At 47.7% G+C, this 23,496-nt stretch overlaps 1 protein-coding gene across 1 annotated transcript; it reads left to right on the forward strand.

Moving 5' to 3' along the window:
* The first annotated feature begins 446 nt into the window (after nucleotides 1-446).
* Nucleotides 447-23,174, forward strand: LOC147879779 (purple acid phosphatase 18-like). The gene is made up of 6 exons (XM_087371507.1): nucleotides 447-779; nucleotides 1,161-1,461; nucleotides 12,394-12,770; nucleotides 17,435-17,623; nucleotides 17,795-17,883; nucleotides 22,567-23,174. Exons 1-6 carry the CDS (start codon nucleotides 645-647, stop codon nucleotides 22,763-22,765), a joined length of 1,290 nt encoding a protein of 429 aa, XP_087227633.1. The 5' UTR covers nucleotides 447-644; the 3' UTR covers nucleotides 22,766-23,174.
* Nucleotides 23,175-23,496: the final 322 nt, after the last annotated feature.

Below are 23,496 nucleotides of genomic sequence, written 5' to 3' on the forward strand. Positions count from 1 at the left end.
CCCTGCCCTTGAGGGTTTTGAAGGGGGAAAAGAACATTATGATATTTATGGGAGGCAGCTTAGAAGGAAGTTTTCCTTTTCTAAGCCCTCATTAAGCCATGTGTCTTCATTATAGGCGTTGATTTTTATAAAGATCCAAGGGTTTGAAACGTGCTTTCTGAGCTCTCCTTTTCAAGAAAACTTTTGTGAGCTCTCCTTAAGCCACGTGTATAACTTTAGGCCCTTGATTTTAGATTGACCTAAAGGACTAAAACACTGCTTCCAAATTTGACCCAAAATCATACTTTTTAATTCATTCTTCCCGTAAATCTATTATATAAGGAGGGAGATAATTACATGTTTTCTTTCTTGCCATCACTTGATTGCATAATTGTTGGACAAAGCTCACGATCTTGCTATGAAACTCTAATTGGATAATAGTGAGGATTCAGGTCCAATTTGGAGTTAGAGCCATGATGAAAAGGCTGCCTACCACAACCTAGTTAAAATTTAAAACTGTGAATAAAAACCAGAGAATAAAAGAACGGTCTCTAAGCCATAGGACAAGTGACAAGTGTCAAGCAGGGCGGAAATTCGAGTGTTTTCGTCTTCATTCTTTGTGTGTGTGTGTGTGAGGGCATGCTGTAGCTCCTGGGAGATCGGCTATGGTCCTTCAGAGTTTGAGTGCGTGGGGTTTTTTAGCCCTCCTGCTTTCTTTACTCGGACATGGCCGCCCCTCCCTTCGATCGGATCTCTTCTTCAACAATTTCTACATCGAAAAGAGCAACGCCCCGCTTCAGGTCCGTTTATCGCACCTTAATCTGTTCCGGCTTTATGGACCATCTCTGGGTTTCCGCCTAAACTACTGTACAAGTACAGACCTAAACGCTTTAATTTCGCAAGCCGTGATGAAGTCGAATTAGAATTCCAATTAGCTGATATGGCATCTCGTCCTCTGATCTTTGTAGGTGGCGTGCGATTGTCATAATCTATGCATAAGTTTCTTTAGATCGTTTAGTCAGTTCTATTTTGTTGTATGGATCGTGTTATGTGTTCCAGTTCTGTGAATTCCTGTAGAAAGAAGTGGAAACTAAATACTCAAGCTGAGAGAGAGAGAGAGAGAGAGAGAGAGAGAGAGAGAGAGAGAGAGAGAGATTGAACTGTGTTCTTGACTTTTGTAGGTCCATATCTCCTTAGCAGGGCCGAATCACATACGGGTCTCTTGGGTCACAGCTAGCTCTTCCGCTCCTTCTAGGGTGGAATATGGGAAAATATCAGGAGTTTATGATTCTGTCGCTGATGGGAATGCTGATGCCTACAGCTATATATTCTACAAATCTGGTCAGATTCACAATGTTGTGTTGGGGCCCTTAGAGTCAAACACACTTTATTACTACAGGTGTGGGGGTGCAGGTCCGGAGTACAGTTTCAAAACGCCACCTGCTGCTGGTCCAGAAGTTCCCATTACTTTTGCGGTTGCTGGTAAGATTCCTTTACCTCTCTTTGGTGGTGGCCGAATGAGGGCAAGGCAAACATTGAGAGTTCCCAGGCAGAAATTTTTAGAACCCAGTCTTGCTGTAAAGAAGAAGTCACAGATATGGTAATTGCGCGAGACATAAGAGTTGGAATCACATTGAGGTGGAAGGCTATTCCTCATGGGTGTCTTTAGCTACCCAAAATCTTCAACTAATAAAAGTATGCAACATGTTGAGTACATTGTAGTACAATAGCCACGGACATGATACTGGTCGGCAGGACAGTCAGCCTAGGATTCAAATACACTTCTCATGGTACTTGTCGGCAGGACATTTCCAACATAAGATTTAAGTACAGTTCTCTGCCTTCGTCATGTCTTCTCTTTCAGATCGCTGGAATTTGTGTTGAACAGACAGGGATGATCAACTCCTTTCTAGCTCTATAGACAGCTGTGTTTGAAACACACTAGAACTTGTGAAAGTAATTATTGACGTCCCCAAGCCATATCTTTGTTTCAAATATATCCATCGAGTTGACCAACCATTAGAGACGTCATCTTCCAACCAGCCATTTTCTCCGAGTATTGTTGGCCTGTAGATGCTACCTTTTTTCCTAATTGTTGCAATGAAAGCGTCAGCTCCTTTTGCAGCTCACTGGTCTCTTTGATTATATCCTTTGGTGATGTATCTTTTCTCAAATTTAGCTCAGCCTTAAGCTTAAAAACCTGTCCTTGCTTTTTACACACCTAAAATTAGGAAAGGCTTGTACCTCTTTCCTTAGTCTATGGCTCAAACCGCCAATCACAATGAAGAAATCCCTTTCTTCTTCTGCATTCTATAGCTGCTAGCCAGCATCTCACAAATCACAATCAACTTGTTGTGTTTAGCAGCCAAACGAGCTACATGCAGCACGGTCCGTACCTGTACACCCAAGGCTGATCGTCCATATTGCTACAAGACTTTTTGTTTTGCCCTTATCTTGCAGGCCTTTATGCTTGGCCTACACTATCTTCAAGCGCTTAGGAAAACCCTTCTTTCCCAGTTGTCTTATGAAGAGCATATTTGTGTTGCATCACCCACTGTTGGGCGCTGATGACGTCAGTGGGGATGTCATAGTAGCTAGTCCCTGCTATGCGTGATGGAGCTACGAAAATTTGGACGGTCATAGCTTTCACAGCACATTACGTGGGGCCCATCTACCAAATAGATGGGAAGTCGACGTTTATGAATTGGAACTTGGAGGAGGAAGTCTAGGCCAGCCACAAGGATATCATTTTCCAACATTATTTCGGTATTTAGAACAACAAATATCTGAATTTGTACAATTTGATATATTCTAGTCTTACAAAGGTATGTGTAAGGTGTGTAGACTTCACAACCCGAATCTTCATTTTCAGGAAAAGTACTGTCTAGAGGTTCCACAAAGATTCAAGATGGAGAATCGGTCACCCCGGCTGAAGCTAGAGGCAAGCTGATTATTTTTTTTGCCGAAAAAACAGTGCTGATTATATTACTTCGAAAACAAGATACATGAGGTCAGCTTTGCAATTGACGGGGCTGCGTTCACAAATCGGACGCAGCCCTAAAAGGAAACAAAAATATAAAGCTCCCTCTCACGGAGGGATCAGGCGAGTGTGAATGAACAGCCAGAGAGGTGGTGAATAGCGCCACTGAAGGCCTTGCGAAGTATGCTCGAAGAAGAGGCCCTGCGTATCCCAATCACGGAGGAAACGTCGCCGTTTCTCCCGGCCAGCCCGGGAATCTCCCTGTATCTGGTCCCACTGGCCTCTGAGTGTGTGTATAATCTCACTCCAGATGTCGGCCATGACCTGGGCAGTCGAAAGAGAGGTGCCACCGAGGATCTGCGCGCAGCGCGAGGTCCAAATGTGCCATCCAGCGATGCTGCTAATAATCTCCCAGACTGGCTGCCTCTCCTGAGATCCTGTGTCAGCCTCTGCCAGGTGCGGCGGAATGCCCTCGAGCGGCCCCCAAGTCCCCTGTGTGATAAGGAATGTGGGGTCCTGCGGGCCTGCCTCGAACAACTGATGAAAGCCAGGTGTGGTGCTGCACCAGCAGAACGCGCCCCAAGTGATCAAACCTAGCTCCGGTGCTGCGCGAGTAAGGATCCCGAAGGTCCACCTCCATACTTCCTGGGCGCGAGTGCAGCTCCACAGGCAGTGTTTTGGTGAATCCTCATCCTCATGACAGATCTGACAACGTCCATCCTGACCAACCTGCCGCAACCAGCTCCCCACTGGAAGACCCTTGTGGGCGAGTAGCCAAAGGAAGTAGGAGATCTTCCGCGGCCGCCAGCTCTCCCACAAGGCCTTCCAGAAGGCCTGCAAAAATAGCCTGGAGATACCCTGAGCATACCAACTGGGCCGCTGGGTGGGCGGGCGGCTCTGCATCCTCCCGAGAACTCTCCTGCCCAATGTCGTGTTGTAAGTGAAGAAAGAGGTCGGCCCCTGGCCTGTCACAACCTCTGGCCATCTCCACTCACCTGGGTCCCAATCTCCCAATCAAGCTCTGACAAGGCCCGCGCCTCCCAGAGCCAGAGTCGCCATAACTGCAGTTGATCCTGCTCTATACTAGGATCGGTCCGCCAAACCTTCCCCGCGAGGCCTACGACCCGAACCCTCTGCCACGGGAGGAGGGGGTCGATGAGCACATTCTCTCTCCTGAGTCGGCCGTCCCCCAAAACCGCGAAGAAGGAGACAGAGGTGTCGTCCATTCGGCCTGCAACCACCAGTGGGATGCCACGGGGGGTGAACTGTCCCAGCCAACGGTCATCACCAGGCATGAGGATCTGAATCTCGGGTGGAACCAACCAACTGGTTGGAATCGCTCCGTCTATCTCTGTGCGTCTCGCCTGAGCTCCACGGGCACCTCCAGCTGCGGCTGCTAGAGCAACGGTCTCCAAGTGTCTGTACGTGTCCCTCCAAACTCGAAGGGACCGGGCTGGCCCCCGCATCCAACCGTCCCACATGATATGTGATCTCTCCCCCAGCTGAAGGCCCAAGGCATCTCTGACCTGATCGTTCCAGATGAGCGGCTAGCGGTCGATCTCCTCCTGACAGCTAGGAGGGGACTGTGTGAGACTGAGGCGGAGCCGCCTCCAAACCATGAGAAGGCTACGAATGAGCGGGGAGTGGGGGTGAGTGAGCGGTGCAGAAGTGAAGATCCACCTGAGGGATGGTAGCCACTCTCCACCTCGGCGCGGGACGCAAGAACGGATCCCCTGCTGAAGTAACATCTTCCACGTTTGCCCCCCCGGGGTCACACCGCGGATAACCAGCTTGCCCAGCAGGTCCTAACTCTGAAGCTCAGGATCGATGACCCCCAAGCCACCCTCAGCTTGCGGAAGAATGACTGTCTGCCAAGCTACCCTGGCTTTGGTATCTTTGAGACCACCCCCCCCAGACCATAGGAAATTCCGGACCAACCTTCTGAGCTGTGCCACGCTGGATCTCGAGAAACACCAACAAGAGGCCACATACCATGCCGTGGCCAGGAGAACCTGGTTGACGAGGCAAGCTGATTAATGAGGATACATTCTTAGTTGTTGGATCCTACCTAATATCAACATTTGTGGTCGAGAGTTTGTGGTTGACTGACCAGTTCTTGGTCGGACGTCAGTTTTTCACTGGGGTCCATCATACGAATTTTTATCCAAGTCAAGGGGCTACTTAGGTTTCTTAAAGACAAGATTGGTATTGGATCACTTATCAGAGTTACCACCTTGGGTGGCCACTCATCTCATGGCTCAGCACGATGTTTGTTCTTTCTTCCATAGGAGTAGTACAGAGTGGTGTGCACACCAGCCTTTGAGTTTGTGTGTCTCAGTGGGCCTAGAGGACAGATCCTTGTGACAACCAAAGTTGCATGGTGATTGCCAAGAGAACGGTGTTTCATGCCTGAAGGAAGCCCATTAAGGTTCAGTACCATTGCTCAGTTGGTTCAGGACAGCAGATGGAGCTTGCTCACTGCTCGACGGTAGAGAGTGGATGGAGACCTCAACATAAGGATTAGTGTGAGCCCACAAACCGGCCATTGAGAGGGGATGTAGAAAAAGGGAATACTATTTGCTGTGAGCCCCCATATGAAGTGGACAATAGGGTATTTCATAAGGACAAGAGGGAGGATCTAGGGGAGGTATATGTATATATAGTCCTTGTGGGTCTTATGAAGGTGGTTCAGGACAGCAGATGGAGCTTGCTCACTGCTCGACGGTATAGAGTGGCTGGAGACCTCAACATAAGGATAAGTGTGAGCCCACAAACCGGCCATTGAGAGGGGATGTAGAAAAAGGGAATACTATCTGCTGTGAGCCCCCATATGAGGTGGACAATAGGGTATTTCATAAGGACAGGAGGGAGGATCTAGGGGAGGTATATGTATATAGTCCTCGTGGGTCTTATGAAGGTATATGTATATGTAGTCCTCATAGCTTCTCCCATTAAAGGAGATCTTATGGTCTCATTCTCTCAACCACTCTATTATCTTCAAGGCATGCCAAAAGAGAGAGATATAATGTAGCATCTCCAGCCTTCTTTTAGGCTGAAAGAAAACACCGGCCTGTTCCAGAGAAACCCAGCTCAGTGCCTAGGGGATCTTTGGTATTGGGGCTAACAGCCAGGTGGGGGGACTATACAACCAGTGAATCCCTTGCGAAGTGAAGATGTAGAAAACTCTTGCAGGCCAAGCCTTGCAGAATCGAGCACGCCTCTTGACAGTCGCCCTAGAGCCTGGGGTCCCACGCTCCCAGGTGGAGCGTAGTCGCGACCAAGGTAGCCGAGGGTGGAACTGGATGCTCACCCATCACGAGACTGCAATGAGCCACTCAAATGTTCCATGCAGTGATTCTGGCTACCACCTCCCAAACGCTGTCCTCCGGAGGAGGAGCTAGGCTATCAGAAGGGACTACCTCATGGAGTGCTATCCTCTGAATGCTCTGACCCTGTATCTGGTAAGCTGGGGAGATCTTATCAATTTGAAACGTGTCCCCTCCCTCACTCAACCAGGCTGCCATCCCCCAGGTGTAGTCCCTTTGAAGACTCTGCATACGGGTCATGATCCTGAGGGCTCCCATCCAGACCCTTGCTGCGCTACGACAGCTCTAGAGGTAGTGCGGGATCGTCTCCAGGAAACTAGCAGAGCAACAATGGCATTGCCCCTCCACCCGCATCTGCTCCAACCACGGTCCGATCGGCAAGCCTCCGTGGGCGGCTAGCCAGAAGAAGTATGAAATCTTCCTTGGCCACAAACTGGACCATAACAGCGTCCAAAATTTGGAACAGACATCCTGGGGCACTCTCTGGCATAGTCACATGAAAACCCGTTTCATCCTCTTCGAAACCTCGAAACGGGAAACAGACGAAACGTTTCGAAATAGGACGAAACGCTCTCAACGAAACCTTTGTTTTGCCCAAATCAAAATAAATATTTTTGCCCCGTTTTTTCTAGAATCCAAGGTGTTTATGTTTTGAATTTCCTTTTAGTATCTTGACTTTATATTTCTCTTTGTTCACTCTAACTTAAATATAACATATCTTTTTGTACCTATAAGGGAATATATTAAGTATCAATTCGAAACCTATCCGTTTCGTCTGACAACACGAAATGAAACGAAACAAAACCTGTCGAAACAGCGAAACAGCAAAACAGATGAAACGTTTCTTGTGACTATGCTCTCTGGGCCACCCAATGCCTCTCCCTTGAGGGGGTCCACATCGAAGAGTCCATCTGAAGCCTCCTGCCAATCTGTGTGGTGTAGGAAAAAAAGGGCACCTCGTCCACTTGCTCAGCAAGGCCGCCCTTGGAGGGCCAGAACCACTCTCGTGGATCCCACTGGACCTCCCTCAAGGGTCTACCCTCCCAAAGCCAAAGGCGCCATCTAGGGGCATCCTGCTCCGTGATATTGGGATGGTCAATGTGCCACTCCTTCCCACTCTGATCATCTGCCAGTGAATCCCATCAAGACTCCCATCCATCTCAGGGTCTCTCTCAGTGAGTGGCTGAAGTAGACCTCTAGGTCCTACACGGAAAAAACCGGGGGGTGTGCTGCCTCGCTACATCATCATCCTCAAGGGGACACCAGTCCGAGAAATTGACCCAACCATTTGCTGTCCCTCCATATGTGAAGTCCCTCCCACCAAGACTTAGGGATGGCTAGGTCCATCTCTCTCATCCGCTGCCCTGCCCCTCACAGATGCGTTATGGCATCAAGCCTCGCCTCTGCCTCCATGGGTAATCTACTCCATCTGCTAAAAGACCCGGCTGGTCCACTGTCCCATTGTGCCCACCCAATGTGAGTCTGCCATCCAAGCATACACCCTTCTTGATCTCGGATCTCTAGGTGCCACACAAGGGGCTGACGCTCAAACTCTGCATTTGGGCGGAGCACGAATGAGGCCCCCTGCTAGTTTCTGCTAGACCCTGTGAAGGCTCCTTATCAAGGGGGAACCCTTCCTCGTGAAGGGAGCCTCTGAGAAGATCCATATGTGTGAAAGCTGCCACTGCCCCCCAGTGCGTGCGGTGTTCCTGAGAAGCCCTCGCTGTAAGAGGAGCTTTCAGGGCTCTGCACTTGGGGTGAGGCCACGAACAACCAACTTGCCCAGGAGGGCTCTGCTTTGCATCTCCGGATCAATTATACCCAAGCCTCCCAGTGCTTGTGGCATGATCACCGTCTGCCAAGCGACCCGGGCTCTAGTATGCCTCGTGCATCTGAACTTGCCCAAAGGAAGTTCCAAACCAACTGTCGGAGCTGCCCAATGCACCCTCTGTGACAACACCAGCTCTCGAACCTGTCGCTAAGCCACTGTGCTCCCTCAGCCGCTCTATGGATGCGAGGTCTCTCCTCAAAGCCTGCTCGTGCTCCTGAAGAGTCCTCCTCCGCATAAGGGCATGAGCCTGCAACTCCTCACTGCTCCTCTGGATCGCAACGGCCACCCACAAAGCCTAGCCCTCGCACGGTGTCGTCTCTGATTGCTCCCAAATCCCTGCCATGACCAGGTGCATCTCCTCGTCCTGCAGAAGGCCTCTGGAATGCGGACCCCCTTTTGGGGAAGACCTCGGCGGTAAGTGACTACTAGAGAGTGGTCTGACATCGTAGTACCTGCCAGAATTGTGGTATAGCCGCCTCTGTGTAGTGCCCAGTCCCCAACGTACAGAAGACACTCTAACAACCTCCAAAAAGCCGGGAAGTGTTGTCTTCACGCTGGGCCATACACGTTCAGGATCCCAATCCTGGACTCTCCCGTCCTAACTCCCATCCAAGCTGCCCGTCCTGGGATAAGCTCGCCCTGACCATAGACCTCTGGAGACAAAGTCTGTGAGACCGAGATGCAGACCCCTCCGTTCCGTCCTATTGCAGGGGACCACTCCTCCGGACCTCTCCCTGGGAGAAGGTGGTGTCACCGTCTGATGTCTGGTGCTGAGAACATATGTTCCTGAATGAAAAGGATGTCCATTGTCTGCCCTACCACTACCCTCTGCAACTCCTGCCGGAGTATTAGGTATTGCGGTTGACTACGAGCATGGTCGTGGAGCCCGCGCATGTTCCAACTCACTATGGTCCAGCTCATGAGGACGGGTATACAGAAAACAAGTCTCTCTTGTGAGTGGGTGCCTGTTCCAGAAAGACTACCTTATGTGATTTTGCTGGGGGTGGTTTGGAGGGCGAGTAGTCCGTGTCTGTGCATCGATGTACTAGGGTGGATACTGGCTCAATGCCAATCTTCCGTGCCCACTTCATCATGAAGGAGACTTCCAACCCAAACAACTCAGCACACTTCTGGAGGGGTCAGTAGTATGTCTGATCAACCCTTGCCCCTCAAAGGGTAATCTGATAACTCCTACCGCCAAACAACACAAATACACCTCCGCACCATGGGCGTGCCAAATGTACAGTCCCTGTCCCATCCACTCGTCCATCATACATGAGATCTGATCTCCCATAATAGCATCGAACACCTCTAGGGACCATTTCTCCAACCATGTGGAGGCGAACTGGAATCTCCAAACGGGGTGTGTCTGGGAGCCCACTACGCTGATCAAACCCCCCTTCTGAGACTGCAAGACCATAAGCGTTACCTCTAATGGTGGTAAAGGATAAGAGTCCAGAATCTCCAGATAATTCCAGGGTTCCAATCTCCAGAAGTTCCGTGGCAAGGGACGCCCAAGTTGGAGGTTGGGAGCTACTAATCGGGAGGACGAGCCCCGTCCCTTTGGTTTCCTCCCCAAATGGATCGGATGCTGCAATGAGGAAGCAGAAGGGGACGCTGTCTTACCCTTGCTTGTTGGCAGTAGTGTCGAGGTAGGATGAAGAACCTACTATGGAGGTGGAGAGGGGGGAGGGGGGAGGGAGGCGGAGGGAGGGGAGCGGGTGGTGAGAGTGATCATAGCAGGAGGGGCGGGGGGGGGAGGTGGCGGGGGGAACCTAGGAGGGGGGGGAGGGGAGTGGAGAGGAAGAGGGGGAGGGGGAGGAGGGGGAATAGGGACGACCATAGGCCCCCCCTGTTGATCAGGCTCGTCGGGGCTCTGGATCCGCTCCTCCTTAGTTGCTGCCGAGCTAACGTTCGCGGATTCCACCATCGCCGCATCTAGAGCTCTCGGGGCTCGTTGTTGATGCAAGGGTGAATGCGGACGCTAAACCTCCAACACGAGAGGATCATTTGGCTTGGTGGTGACCCCTTCCGTTGGGGGAGGTGGATCTCCACATAAGGGCTCCTTCTGTTGCTCCTCCTCAGGTGCCTCTCAGACAACTCTCTCTCTCTCTCTGTGTTTGGCCCTCTGCCTGTGGCGCTTGAGGGCCTGTTTGCTTGGTTTCTTTTTCTTTTTAACTTGGGTCCAGTCCCCTTCTAAGGGGGTCACCCAAGGGGTCTGAGACTCCTGTTGCTCTTGTCTGAGGGGGTGCTGGACTCTGTTGACTCTTCTTGCTTTGCGGGGGTGGGGAGGGAGGCGCTCGGCCATGGACACGGGGGCAATCTCTGGCTAGGTGACCCATCTGTTTGCAACGAAGACACTGGCTTGGTAACCCAGAAATCTCCACTCGCTGGCGAAGTGTACCCCCTTCAAGGGTCTCTAGGAGAATCAACTCTGGGAGGGACTCTGGGCTCTCAACCACCAGTCTGATCTTGGGGACTCCGTCATTTGCTACCACCGCTGCGGCAGATTTTGGAGGAGACTCGAGCACGGTGCCAAATGCCCGACTAATGGAGGGGAGGATGGCTCTATACTCCTTTGGGAGCCCTGGGAAGCGGAGCGTAATCGGGAGGAGGATGTGGCTGTGCTCCACGAGTGTCAAGGAAGTATCGGGGGAGCTCAGCTGGTTGAGGAAGACGCCTCTTCCATAGATGGTGACCTCTTGAATGTGGTCACCCTCTAGTGCCAAGATCGCTTGGATCCACTCTCGCACCTGTCCCCTTGTGGGTGTGAGGCCCACAATTCTGCCCACGATCGCCTTGTCTTGGAGGGACTGAACTGCTTGCTGTACCTGTTGCTTGTCGGCTGGAGAAAGGAGGACCTTGATGGCTGTGGGATTCAAAGGTGCTCCCATAGAGCCCCTCTGGCCCAGACCAAGGGTCACCACCAAGAACTTTCTCCAAACAAGCACAAAAAACTCCCGTTGCTACGGAGGAAGAGGAAAAAGGAGTGAAGCCACTTGGAAGGTGGCCAAGGAAGGAGGCGAAGAGGGAAAGCAGAGAAATGGATATGAGGCGGGGGGGAGGGAGGCGGAGATGAGGTAGGGAATGGCATGGAGGAGGAGGCGGAGAAGGCAGGGAGGAGGATGCGGAGAGGGGGGGCGGGGAGGAGGAGGTGGAGAAGGCGGAGGGGGGAGGTGGGAGGGGCGGCAGGAGGCGGTAGAGGGGCAGCGTGAGGAGGCGAGAGGGGCAGCGGGAGGCTGGAGGGGCAGTGGGGGAGGTGGGAGGGGCAGCAGAGAGGGGATAAGAGGAGGGGGAGCGGAGGAGGTGGAGAGGGGAGGCGGGGGGGGGGCAGTGGGGGAGAGGCGGAGAGGTGGAGGCGGGAGGAGACCTGGGAGGGGGGGCGGAGAAGGTAGAGGAGGAGGCGGGGGAAGGAGGTGGCGTAAGAGACAGGGGAGAAGGGGAGGTGATGCCGGAGGAGGAGACAGGGATGGCAGTGGGGGAGAGGCGGAGAGGTGGAGGCGGGAGGAGACGGGGAGGGGGGGCAGAGTAGAGGAGGAGGCGGGGGAAGGAGGCGGCGTAAGAGACAGGGGAGAAGGGGAGGCGATGCCGGAGGAGGAGACAGGGATGGCTGCGGGAAGGAGGAGATGGCGGGGAGGGGCAGCGGGAGCAGCGAGGCACCGTGAAAGATCCATCTCCAGCCTTCTTGGCTGATGTTAAGTCCAGCACCCTGGCTGGTCTCTCTATGATCTCAATTGTGCTGAACCTGTATCATATATGTAGCCCGTCCAACATAGGACTATTTGGGTAAGCATTGTCTACGGCATGAGAGATCCCATAGATGGCCATGGAGGACTTGGATATGTGAAACTAGAAGACCCCTGAGTCTTGTAGAGTATCCCTCGCGGGACTTTTGGGAGCTCTGAGGGCTATTGTACAGCTATGAGGCAGGATTGTGCTCACCTTGAGGATATGTGGCCCCCTCTTGGGCTCTGACATGCAGTTCTATTATTATTATTATTTATGAATGATGTCATAACTCAGCTGGAATCTGACACGGATTTGCCCTCCATTCTCCAATATCGTAATGAAGTGACCGCAAACAGTGTGCTGCAACTAACACTAACTTGCAAAGATTCTTATGATTCTATTCTGTTAACTTTTGAAGTATGTTCTTCCAGTACATTCTCATGTTTCTTGAACTATCTTGAAATAATTTGGACTAAGGCCAAGGGGGACAAGAGGTCAAGTAGGCAGCACCTTAATCATGTGGGATTATAATATGCACTTTGAAACAGGTGATCTTGGACAGACAGACTGGACAACCTCAACACTAAGTCACATTCGGCAGTCAAATCATGACGTGTTCATACTTCCGGGTGATCTATCCTATGCGGATTATTATCAGCCACTATGGGATTCTTTTGGAAAACTTGTTGAACCATTAGCAAGCACACGCCCATGGATGGTAACACAAGGAAATCATGAGATGGAAGGGATTCCTTTGGTAGTTGATTCCTTTAGATCTTACAGTGCTCGATGGCAAATGCCATATAAAGAGAGTGCTTCGGATTCAAATCTCTATTACTCTTTTGAAGTTGCTGGTGTGCATGTCCTCATGCTGGGATCATATGCTGATTGCAGCCGAGACTCTAATCAGTACAAATGGCTTCAGGTAAGTTACATAAAGGTCTTTTCTATTACTAATGTCCCCTAATGCTCCTTTCATTCTTTTCTTTATACAATATACTTGCATACATGTGTATGCATGTGTCTGTGTTTACATATGCATATCTAGGCATTACATATCTGAAGCATATCAAGGCATATTTACATGGAAATTTATGCTTGTTTCGCCATTAACTTGCTGTTTGGATATATCTTTTTTGGTCTCTACCAAAGCAGGCTTCTATGAAATTTTCAAACTGTACATGGTCTGTCTTTTCATAAATTGTAAGTGTATGCTCTATTTAGATTTGACCTATTTGGATATTAGTTCAGGATTCCAAATGTTATTTAAGTGGGTATGCACAGTATGTCCAGCCTTATGCATAATCTCTGCAATGTTTTGACTCGAATTTCTATTCTGGATCTACCTCAAAACTGTGTTAGGTCACTGTTTGAGGGATACCCTCCCTCCTGCATGGTATGTACCCCAGTTTCAGAATGAGGCTTATATAGACAAGGTGAGGTGAGCAGAAACTTGTATTGCTGTCTGCTAAGGTGCAACAGACTGCTTCTTAACTGTTGAATGCTATTTATATCTGGTACTTGATAGTTCTCAGTAGGAAAGACGTGGGTAGCTGTTGGTCTGTCAGAGCAACATTGTTTTTGCAAGGGCTGTGATCTAGGATAGCACAAGGTGGAACACTGCTTATCAGATTCTGGTGCTGTCATGTCAGATGCATTGACTCTACACTGTGCCTGTTCGTTTAATTCTTTTGTATGGTGTGCAAGAAGTGAATCGTGGTTGAGCTCTTATTCACAGGAACCTTTCACCATGGTCCATATTTTCAGCAGGCACTGTGAGTGATTAGCTTTAAGGTTAAGGTTAATGCGTCCACAATTCTTATCAAGCGAAATTACTTGGATTGCAAGAATCCTGCGGCTTGCCATCTGCTCCAACCTCTCCCTGCTGTCCAGGGCCTGTTGCAGACCTGACCTGCACCTGCAGCCTTCTGGTGGTTGACCTCAGCAGCCCATCCAACTGCCTGTGCAATGTTATTTCGCTGACACAAGTCCTATCTGTACCAGTGCATGTTCCAGCCTTTGTACAACCCTTTCTCTAGGGTTTCTGGCAGCTTTTGATGCTAGCCCATCTCCTCTTCATGTGTGAGTTCACAAGTGGGGAGGTGACCCTAATATTCGAACACCCCCTTTCATGGACCCACAGTTGGCCCACACCCATATGTATATGCAAATGCTCCATCAGATCCCTTGGAGAAGCTCTCTGAAACAATTTGAAGGCATTTCTGAATTCAGGTCCGTGACTCCGCAACTTCTGCTCCAGGTCCGTCTCCATCAGGTCCGGCTCCAAACATGCAAGCACCGTGAAGAATGGAGGTTCCATATATGTGGCACGAACCTCCTCTGCCACCGACTATCTTGATCACAAACATGTTAGGCTCAGGTCCATCCAGCTGTACCCCCCTATGAACTGGAAACACATTGAATCTTGCAAAGCGCCAATTCTCCCAGGTCTCTTTCAACCCGTCTCTGAACTGAAACAATCCATAAACTAATCCAACAAATACCTCCTGATCTCCAGTGGCTATACACATGCTCCTGTCCCCAATCTCCACGTGAAAGGTTTCAACTGGTTTGCCACTTGGTTCTTTCAGCATATTGCAATCGGGTAACCATGGTGAAGCCTCCTGATAACAGTTTGCACCACGAATCTGTGTGGCAATCTTGTAGCAGGCACCGAATTCCTCCGTTGAAGCAAGTTGGGCACCTCCTGAAATTACCCTGCACCATTGTGCTACTGTGTAGTTCTGAACTACCCATGGTGACCTTCTAGTGTGCATCCTCATCTTCCCCGATGATACTGTCCTTGTCCTCAGGTCCTCTGACTAAGCAACATCTACCATCTTCACCACAAAGTCAAAATCTGTGGACCATCCACAATATCTTGCATGAACACTGTAACCCTTGGGTTTGCAAGCTTGACCTCTGGGAGCAACTGCTAAGAGAAGTGATCAACTAGCGCATTTGCTGTGTTATTTGATTCCGTTGACTTTGACTGGTCCTCCTTTTCTTGATCTGCCACAATCTTTAGCAAGGTGTCGTGTGACTTGTCAGAGTGAGTTAAGTCCCCATTGTCCTTGGAATCCTTCTTCTTCCTTTGCCAGGTTTACTCTTTTCATGAAAGCCCGCTAATCATCATTGTACAACTTCATTGGTGCCTCCTCCTAAACCAATAATGGACCTAGTTCTTTAAAAGTGATTGGCCTTGTTTGTTCTCCAACTTTTGAGAGTAACCACCGACCTGCTAAAGCTCCTTGGAAGCTTAATAATCATTAGCATTGCCAACCTTTCGACCAACTATGCCAGTTGATCCCTGAGAATATTCACTTTATGATGATCATTAGGGTTTCCCTCTGCTCTTCATTGCTCTGAGATGATATGCAAAACTGATGCCTAGAACCCCCACATCGGGATCCTTATATAGGGCTGAATGCCCCAAAAATAGACGAATGGTTCTAGGGTTGGACCGCTCTGTTGCAGACTGGTCAACCAGTCTGTCAGCCACCCAGCCTCATCAGTGTACTTTTGAGTCTTGACCCAGACTGCGCCCCATAGTTACCAGAAATGGCCGTTTTTGGCCTGGAAACGGAAACTGTTTTTTTTTTTTTTTTTGGGTGGCCCTCTTTTGATTAAAATGTGTTTGCCTTCTTTTGATTTAAACGTTTTTCACCGATTCGTCGTCTCTAGTCGTTGTTTCTGCCGCCTCCCGTGTTGCTGCTCTCCATCTTGCTGCTTTCCAGCCTCTCCATCTTTGATTCTTGGGCCTTGGCACCCGCAGCCTGCTCTCCTCTCCATCCCTCCATCCTGCAGGCTTGTAGCTGCTCTCCATCCTCGGCCTGCTCTCAGCTCTCCATCCCTCGACTACCTCTCCCCTCTTACCTCTCCATCCTCCTTCTACCTCTCATCCTCCTCCGACTGCTTCTACCTCTCCATCCTCTTTCACCTCCCCGTCCTCCTTCCACCTCTCTATCCTTTCTCACCTCTCCATCCTCCCTCTGAAACTTCAGATTGTTGTAACTTCAAACTTGTTAGAAGTTAGAACTTAAAACTTAGTTCATGACACATGTTGATTGTTGAAGCATCATTCATGGATAATAGATGATACTAGATAGATACTAGATAGATCAATCATCATAGGAATTTAGAATCATAGGAGCATGCATGATGCCTCAAGTATAGATAATTGTATTATCTCTATTGATAATTGTATTAAGTATAAAAAATAAATTTTAATACATAAATTGTACCATATTGCCGTTTCTTCCGTTTCCATTTCGGCAAGGGCCAGAAACTCCGTTTCCCCGGTATTTTCCATTTCCGTTTCGGCTGGCAACTATGCTGTGCCCACGGCTGATCTGCGTGGCATGCGTGCGGCCCGCCATCTGCTCAGACTTGTACCTGCTTTCTGCAGCCTGTTGTAGACCTGATCTACTCTTGCAGCTTCCATTGGCTGACCTCAACAGCCCATCTAGAGTGCTTGCACAGTGTCATGTTGTTGCTGACGCAACTCATGCCCATACCAGGGCCTGTTTCAGTCTCTGTACACCCATTTCTCCAGAGTTTCTGCCAGCCTTTGATGCTGGCCAGTGTGGTTCTTGAGGCTGCCCTAAATCTGACACAACAGGAATGTCTATGTACTGCCCATGTGGTAGCATAGAAGGAAAAGAAGCTTCCTAGCAACAGACCAAGGAGCAAAAAGAAGAGATGGGTATAGCTTTCCGTAAGTGTCAATTTTCAGCTAGGTAGGGCGTCCAAGCAGCTTGATGATCTTGGGGGTCTCACCGATTTGTATATGCTATGTAGAGGGAGGACTTGGTGCTCTATCCTATTGAGCTACACAAGTTCTTAGTTAACCTTACCAAGGAAAAGATTATAAAACTCGTCAATGAATTACAACACATTTACTTGCAATGAACTTCTATGTTTGTGAGTGAATAAGAAAGGACTTTGCAAAGTGCAAAATGTATTTGTAAGTTTATTTAGAATGTCTTATTTTATTTAGACCATCATCTAGTTCACAACGTACTTTTGGGCTGCCGTAGTTTAAAGTTTTTGTTGCTAAGGAGTTGGGGGAAGTTTGTCTTTATGATTTGGGGAGTGCATCTAAATTACTAGTAAGCAAAGTGGTTAGTTAAGAACTTTAAAGTCAAGAATAAATTTTGCTTTTACAGGAGATGTAGCGTCACAGTTTTTGCTGCTCAGGAGTTGGGAGAAGGCTTTATCCAGACTTGTTGTTGATTTGGGGAATGCATCATTGAAAAACTAGTTAAAAGAATAGTTATTAATGCTAATTAAGATTTGCTTTTAAATTTTGATACAGCATTCATTAAGAATTGAAAACATCATTGAGCTATAAAAGTTTAAGAAGCATTGGCTTTAACAAGGCAACATCGGTCCAAGTTCTCATACTTGGGAAACATGTTTTTAAAGCAGAGTCTACTGCCATGGTCAAATTCCAAGCCTTTCTTCCGTAATAATAGTCTCATAAAGACTTTGCATGCTGTTTTTTGTTCTGCTTCGCTAATAAAAAATCCATTAGAGTAAGAGTTCAATTGCTCTTTGATGATCCTAGTTGTTTTCATGTCTTCTCAGGCTGACTTGGCCAAAGTGGATAGAAGCAGAACTCCCTGGCTTTTTGCAGTTGTTCATGCCCCTTGGTACAACAGCAACTCTAAACATAGGGGTGATGGTGACGAAATGATGAAGGCCATGGAGTTTATCTTGAAAGAAGCAAAAGTGGATATCCTGTTTGCGGGTCATGTTCATGCATACGAGCGCAGCGTAATGCTCTTTACCTCTGCAAAGAGTGATTTGTTTTGCAAATAACAAGTTAATTCAAAAGATGAGGCAGTTTCTCTCTACATTTTATACTATCTTGGAAGTCGTTGCATGAAACTGATGTGCTGTTTCATTCAAAGGTACTTACATTTTCTGCTTACATGGACTTTGCAGATTAGGGTGTTCAATGGGCAACCTGATGCATGTGGCATTATCCATATAACAATAGGGGACGGTGGAAATCGAGAAGGGCTTGCTTGCACGTACTGATCTCATCATCACCAGTCTTACAGACATTGAATATTTGAAAGGACAAGAGAGAGAGAGAGAGAGAGAGAGAGAGAGAGAGAGAGAGAGATGTGTATTAACGTCTGTAGGATGCCGGAATGACCTATGAGACCAAGACCGGAATACATTGTGAGATGACCATCCCCTCAGCACGGAACTAGAGGTTCCTATTGCACACCTAAGATCCAACAGAATCTTGTCATCTAGTTCTCATATAGTTTGCAGGATGATACTAGTACCAAACATCAGTTTAGACTGAGTACTTTAGGTAATACAGGCTTAGCCTTAAACTCTCTAAGGATTGCTCTTCCATCATGGGAAAGAGCCCATTTCCCGCCTGCTTTCCTGGCTTCTTTGGCTTTCTCCAGCTCTATTGCCACAGAGAGAGAGAGAGAGAGAGAGAGAGAGAGAGTTTATTAGAAGTCTTCAAAAGACTGAAGGGTCTATGAGACTGAAAGAAGCTTGATACAATGAGCTGAAAGGGCGAAGCCTCTAATGTGGCATCATCACGCACAATGAATAAAATCTAATGAAATCACGTCAGATCTAATAAATTGAGAGAAATTTGCCCTGTGGCCAGTGTGGAAGCTCAAGGGCGGCGCAGCGATGAATGAGGCTGTGGTGACAGGAAACTTGTAATAGAGCGCTGACAGTGGCCGTAGTTGCGGCCCCTGTGTTTGACAAGAGTGTCCCCGATCTGGTGAATAGGGAGGGAAGATCCCCAAGCTTGACCTGTGTCTCAACACGCTCTCGAGTCTGTTAATGTCATTAGCTCTGGATCTCAGCCTCGCTGACTACCTGTGCTGTGTTGTTCCGTATGATTTGGCTGGCAAAACTTGGTGATCGTGCTCTGGGTAGAGTCTGGATGCGTGTCCTGACTGCACATCTATATCCTGAGCAACTGTTCTCTGTGTCTGACGATCTCATGGATGAAGGCAGCAAGGAATCTCTAATCTGGGTAAGAGAGGAAGGGGCCCCGAAACCCTCTGAATAGACAGTGATAACGGCCTGAATTGCTCCTTCAACTCGATCTCATGGCAATCACAGAGGCTTTCCAGAGTTATGCCCTTAACCCATCTACTCTCAATACGGAGTCGGTGCGATGAGACATGGAATAGTCTGATCGATATCATCAACAAGTGTGGGAGGTGGATCCGGGTATATCCTGGTTGATCAATGAAGCCCTCCTTTGACATTTGTAACAATGGACCCTTAGAAGCTGAGCTTGACTAGAAGCTGTCGGGTGCCAACCAGGTCCTAAATGTGTAGCTGTAGGAGGCCCTATTAAATGACCTGGTTTACCTCGTGATACGTGGGTGGGACTGAAGGAACCTCAATGCTATATTGGAAAGGGGGTAATCTTCTGATATGTGAACATTTCATGATCACCTTGAGCTGCTAAGGTCATGGAGGAAGATAGGGCCAGCCACGGTAGTCTCGTCCTGAAGTGCAAGAGCCATACTCTCTAACTTGTTAAAGGCATGTGATGACCTGAAATGTTGCATCAAGCTGCAGTAGAGATGCATTGACTTTAGCCAGAACAATGAACTTAGCCAGAACAATCTGATTTGGAACCGATCGCTTGCTGCGGATTATTCGTGACAGCAAGAGAACGTGGAGTCACTCTACCAGAGCCCAAAAAACCACTCATTATCTAATATCTCTGAGTTGCACAAAAATCATTCACTCCCTTGAAGTCATTATATATCAAGATGAAAACATTCTAAAAAGCGATGAAATCTACCTTTGACAAATCAGGCCCGCAACAAGGCTGCCATACATACCCGCTGGGTGGACCAAGGAATAAAAAAGAAGAGACTTGGTTTGGGGATCTTGGAAGTGGGAGTGGAAACACTGCTGCTCTAGTCGAGCAAGTGTGGCACCGCTAAGTCGGGCCTGCATCGCCGGTTGCATCGTGAAAATCGGGCCAGAGAAGAGAACGCCTAAGTACCACCAGTAACCCCATCTAGCGTGAACCGCTCTCTGTGCATGGCTGCTTGAGATGGACCTTGGTCTTACCAAGGTTGACCTTCGAGTCGTGTGACTCACACAGATGTTCCTACCTGCAGGTTACACATTTCAGGGTGAGGAGCAGAGGGAGATCAAGAAATCCACACCAACATTTCCTGCAAGGCAGAAGTCCCAGACATCTACAGTACACCTTGGTGCAGATCGGGCCAGATCGGTTGCATCGTGAAAATCGGGCCAGAGAAGAGAACGCCTAAGTACCACCAGTAACCCCATCTAGCGTGAACCGCTCTCTGTGCATGGCTGCTTGAGATGGACCTTGGTCTTACCAAGGTTGACCTTTGAGTCGTGTGACTCACACAGATGTTCCTACCTGCAGGTTACACATTTCAGGGTGAGGAGCAGAGGGAGATCAAGAAATCCACACCAACATTTCCTGCAAGGCAGAAGTCCCAGACATCTACAGTACACCTTGGTGCAGATCTATACACATTGTAGGAGAGCATAAGGTGGTGCAAGAGAGGGAGATTCGTCTGCAGGGAACACATGAGCAGATTATTTCATTAGTGCTCTACCTATAGCAGCCCCTGAAGTGCAGGAGTGCTCTACCTAGACCAGCCACTGAAGTCTGATGGAGACATTGGGTGATCTAGGAGGAATCTAAAGCAGGGGGATCAGCAAACACTGCCTGAGTTTGGTGCCCTACTCAGTGGATGTTTGCTACAGATTTGTTAGGATTTTGTTTTTGGATTTACACATCTATATGTGAGTGTGTTTGGCTGTACATCTGTGTGTAATTTCTCTGTAGGCACACGCAGTGAGTGAGCGCTCAAAGTTTGCATTGTGAAATCTCAAGAATTTCTTTATTCCCCTGCATAAGGGTTGGCTGTAGCAAGCAATCCTTGTCTCTGAAATGGTATAGACATCTATATGTGGATTATTTGTGTGCGATGTATAGACATGGAATGGATTATTGTAGGTCTACCTGCCATCCATACTTCACTGGAGATTTGTGCTACTTGCATGATGTGAACCAACAAAGTCAACCATTTCCCAGCAAGCCAACTTGAGGGGTGACTGTCCTTCAGTTAATCCACCAAGGTATTTGTGGTGACATGAATACTGCTGTCCTTGTAGGAGCAGTATATTTTGTATCTTCATTGTGTGTACTTTCTCTGTATCTGAAGTATGCCCAGAGTCAGTGAGTTGGCATTCAAAGTTTGCATTGTGAGATCTCAAGACTTTCTTTATTCCCCTGCGTAAGGGTTGGCTGTAGCAAGCTATCCTTTTCTCTTACACGGTATGGACATCTATATGTGGATTCTTTGTCTAAGATGCATAGATTTATTCCCCTGCGTAAGGATTGGCTGTAGCAAGCTATCCTTTTCTCTTACACGGTATGGACGTCTATATGTGGAATCATTGTCTAAGATGCATAGATATGGAATGGTAGTTCTACCTGCCATCGATACTTCACTGGAGATTTGTGCTAGCACGATGGGAAGCAACGAAGACAACCATTCCCCAGCAAGCCAACTTGAGGGTTGACTGTGTCCTTCAGTTAATCCACCAGGATATTTGTGGTGACATGAATACTTCTCCCCTTGGAGGAGCAATATATTTTTAATCTTCTTTGAGGGATTCAGGGAGTAGATTTGGTTATACTTATTGAAAAAGCAATCAGATGCATTTCACTAGTTCAAAGAATTCCTTTCCATGGCGAAAAAAGGAACTGAAAATAATGAGGATACACGAAAGGGACTACCCAATTTTGTGATGGAAGAATGAAAGCTTTCATTAATGCTCGATCCCTCATGAGTTGTAGGACCAATCAAACTCCTTTGTGGTGAACCGGTGTGGAAGAACAGCTCCATAACGGAGAGTTCTAGTCAGTTGGAGTTGTAAAGGGTAAGATTCCACATGAATTTAGTGAAAGGCTTTCTGTCAAGCATAAAAAGGTTTTTGGTTCTAAATGCTTTATGAGCACTCCAAATGAGCAAAAGGACAAACCTTGATAGAAAGATTCAATAGTGCATCAATCTTAGGGTGCAGTGTGGAATCAAAAGGATTTTGGCTCTACAACCCATTCACTGGGAGATTTTCGTCAGCAGGGTACACTTTTATAGTGTAACCTTTGGCTAGGCAATAGGTACTGATGGTGTTGCTGAAAATAGATGGAGAAGAAAGGTTAGTGCTGAGAGTGAGGCTGTGTTGAAGAAAAGTGAGGGCTGCTGTGCATGGGAAGCAATAGTTTGATCATCTCTTCAATTAGCACACCTTGGTTGCTTATAAGACCAGGAGAGAAGCAGCGTTGGGAAAGTTGTTGGATCACCATTGTTTGTCAAGTTTCATGTTTGCCCTCAAACTTTAGAACTCTTTTCTTACTCTGGACTTCCTAAGGTTGTGACCAATTTTGAATCAGTGGGAGGCAGTCTATAATCTGTGTGTGTGTGTGTGTGCGCGTCTGTGTGTGTGTGTGTACATGATGCACATTTAGGTGGACAGATTTCATGTGCATGCATGCCCATGCGTGATCTCTCTCTCTCTCTCTCTATATATATATATATATATATCTATATATATATATATATATATATATATAGAGAGAGAGAGAGAGAGAGAGAGAGAGAGAGAGAGATGCTGGGTGAAAGATCTTGTTTTTCTTATGATAGACTTGGTTGTTCATGCAGCTTCTTAGATCCTAAGCCAGATTGGTCTGTGTACCGTGAGGCAAGTTTTGGTCATGGTTTGTTAGAGGTTGTGAATGCAACACATGCACACTGGAGCTGGCATCGAAATCAAGATAACGAAATAGTTGTTGCTGATAACATGTGGATAACTAACATGGTGGATACATCAAGTGCGTGTGCAGCAGGAAAAATGGTTTGACCATTGTACTAAGCCTTTCAGATTTATAATTTAGTGTTGCATGACAAACATAAACATATACACTCGTTGTAATTTCTTTTAGGTTGAAAAAGTTGTACAGCATCTACAATTTTGAAGGGTATGAGCTTCAAGGGAAAAATCTGCTTTAAATCATTACCTCTGTAGTATAGCAGCGATGGTGGTGTAGCTGCTCACCATTGAAAAGATCCCTGCTTGAGCTAGATGTTTAAATAGAGCTGATGTCTGTTTTCAAACCTAGGTTAACATAAAAGGCATGAAAAGATTCTATTGTATTTATAGCTGCATGCACAACTGTGCTTTTGAAAGAGGACAATTCATATAGGACACATCACCAAAATATTGTTGGGGCAGTGGGCAGTGAGCGGGAATGAGAAACAGCCGGCTTGTTTTGATAGAACCCTCACAATTGGGGACATTGTACAAAACGTGTGAGTACATACATTGATTTATTTCTATCAATACCTGCCCTTTCATTTTACATAAGCTTAGGCATTTTATAGATGATTTATTTGTACCAGATGTTCCTAACTTTCAAGACTTTATGTACAAAGACGCTAGAGCTTTTGGAGAAGGAATCCATCCTCGTGACTCTTGTGAACTGAACTGCACTTCAAGAGGGGATTCTTGTATTTTCTTAGATCTTAGACTTTCTCAATCTACCATAGGATTAGAGGTTGATATATACGATAAACGTGAACAACCTGAATATA

The sequence above is a fragment of the Dipteris shenzhenensis genome, chromosome 33, assembly GCF_047967505.1.
Source record: "Dipteris shenzhenensis isolate YYH24624 ecotype China chromosome 33, Dip_SZ_1.0, whole genome shotgun sequence".
Lineage (NCBI taxonomy): Eukaryota > Viridiplantae > Streptophyta > Polypodiopsida > Gleicheniales > Dipteridaceae > Dipteris > Dipteris shenzhenensis.

Bases quoted from the DNA above. Each gene is read 5' to 3' on its own strand.
- LOC147879779 (XM_087371507.1), top strand. From the start codon at position 645: ATGGTCCTTCAGAGTTTGAGTGCGTGGGGTTTTTTAGCCCTCCTGCTT. The intron at 12,771-17,434 runs GTAAGTTACATA...ATGTCTTCTCAG, and splicing joins ATCAGTACAAATGGCTTCAG to GCTGACTTGGCCAAAGTGGA. The intron at 17,884-22,566 runs GTACTGATCTCA...TTGTTCATGCAG, and splicing joins CGAGAAGGGCTTGCTTGCAC to CTTCTTAGATCCTAAGCCAG.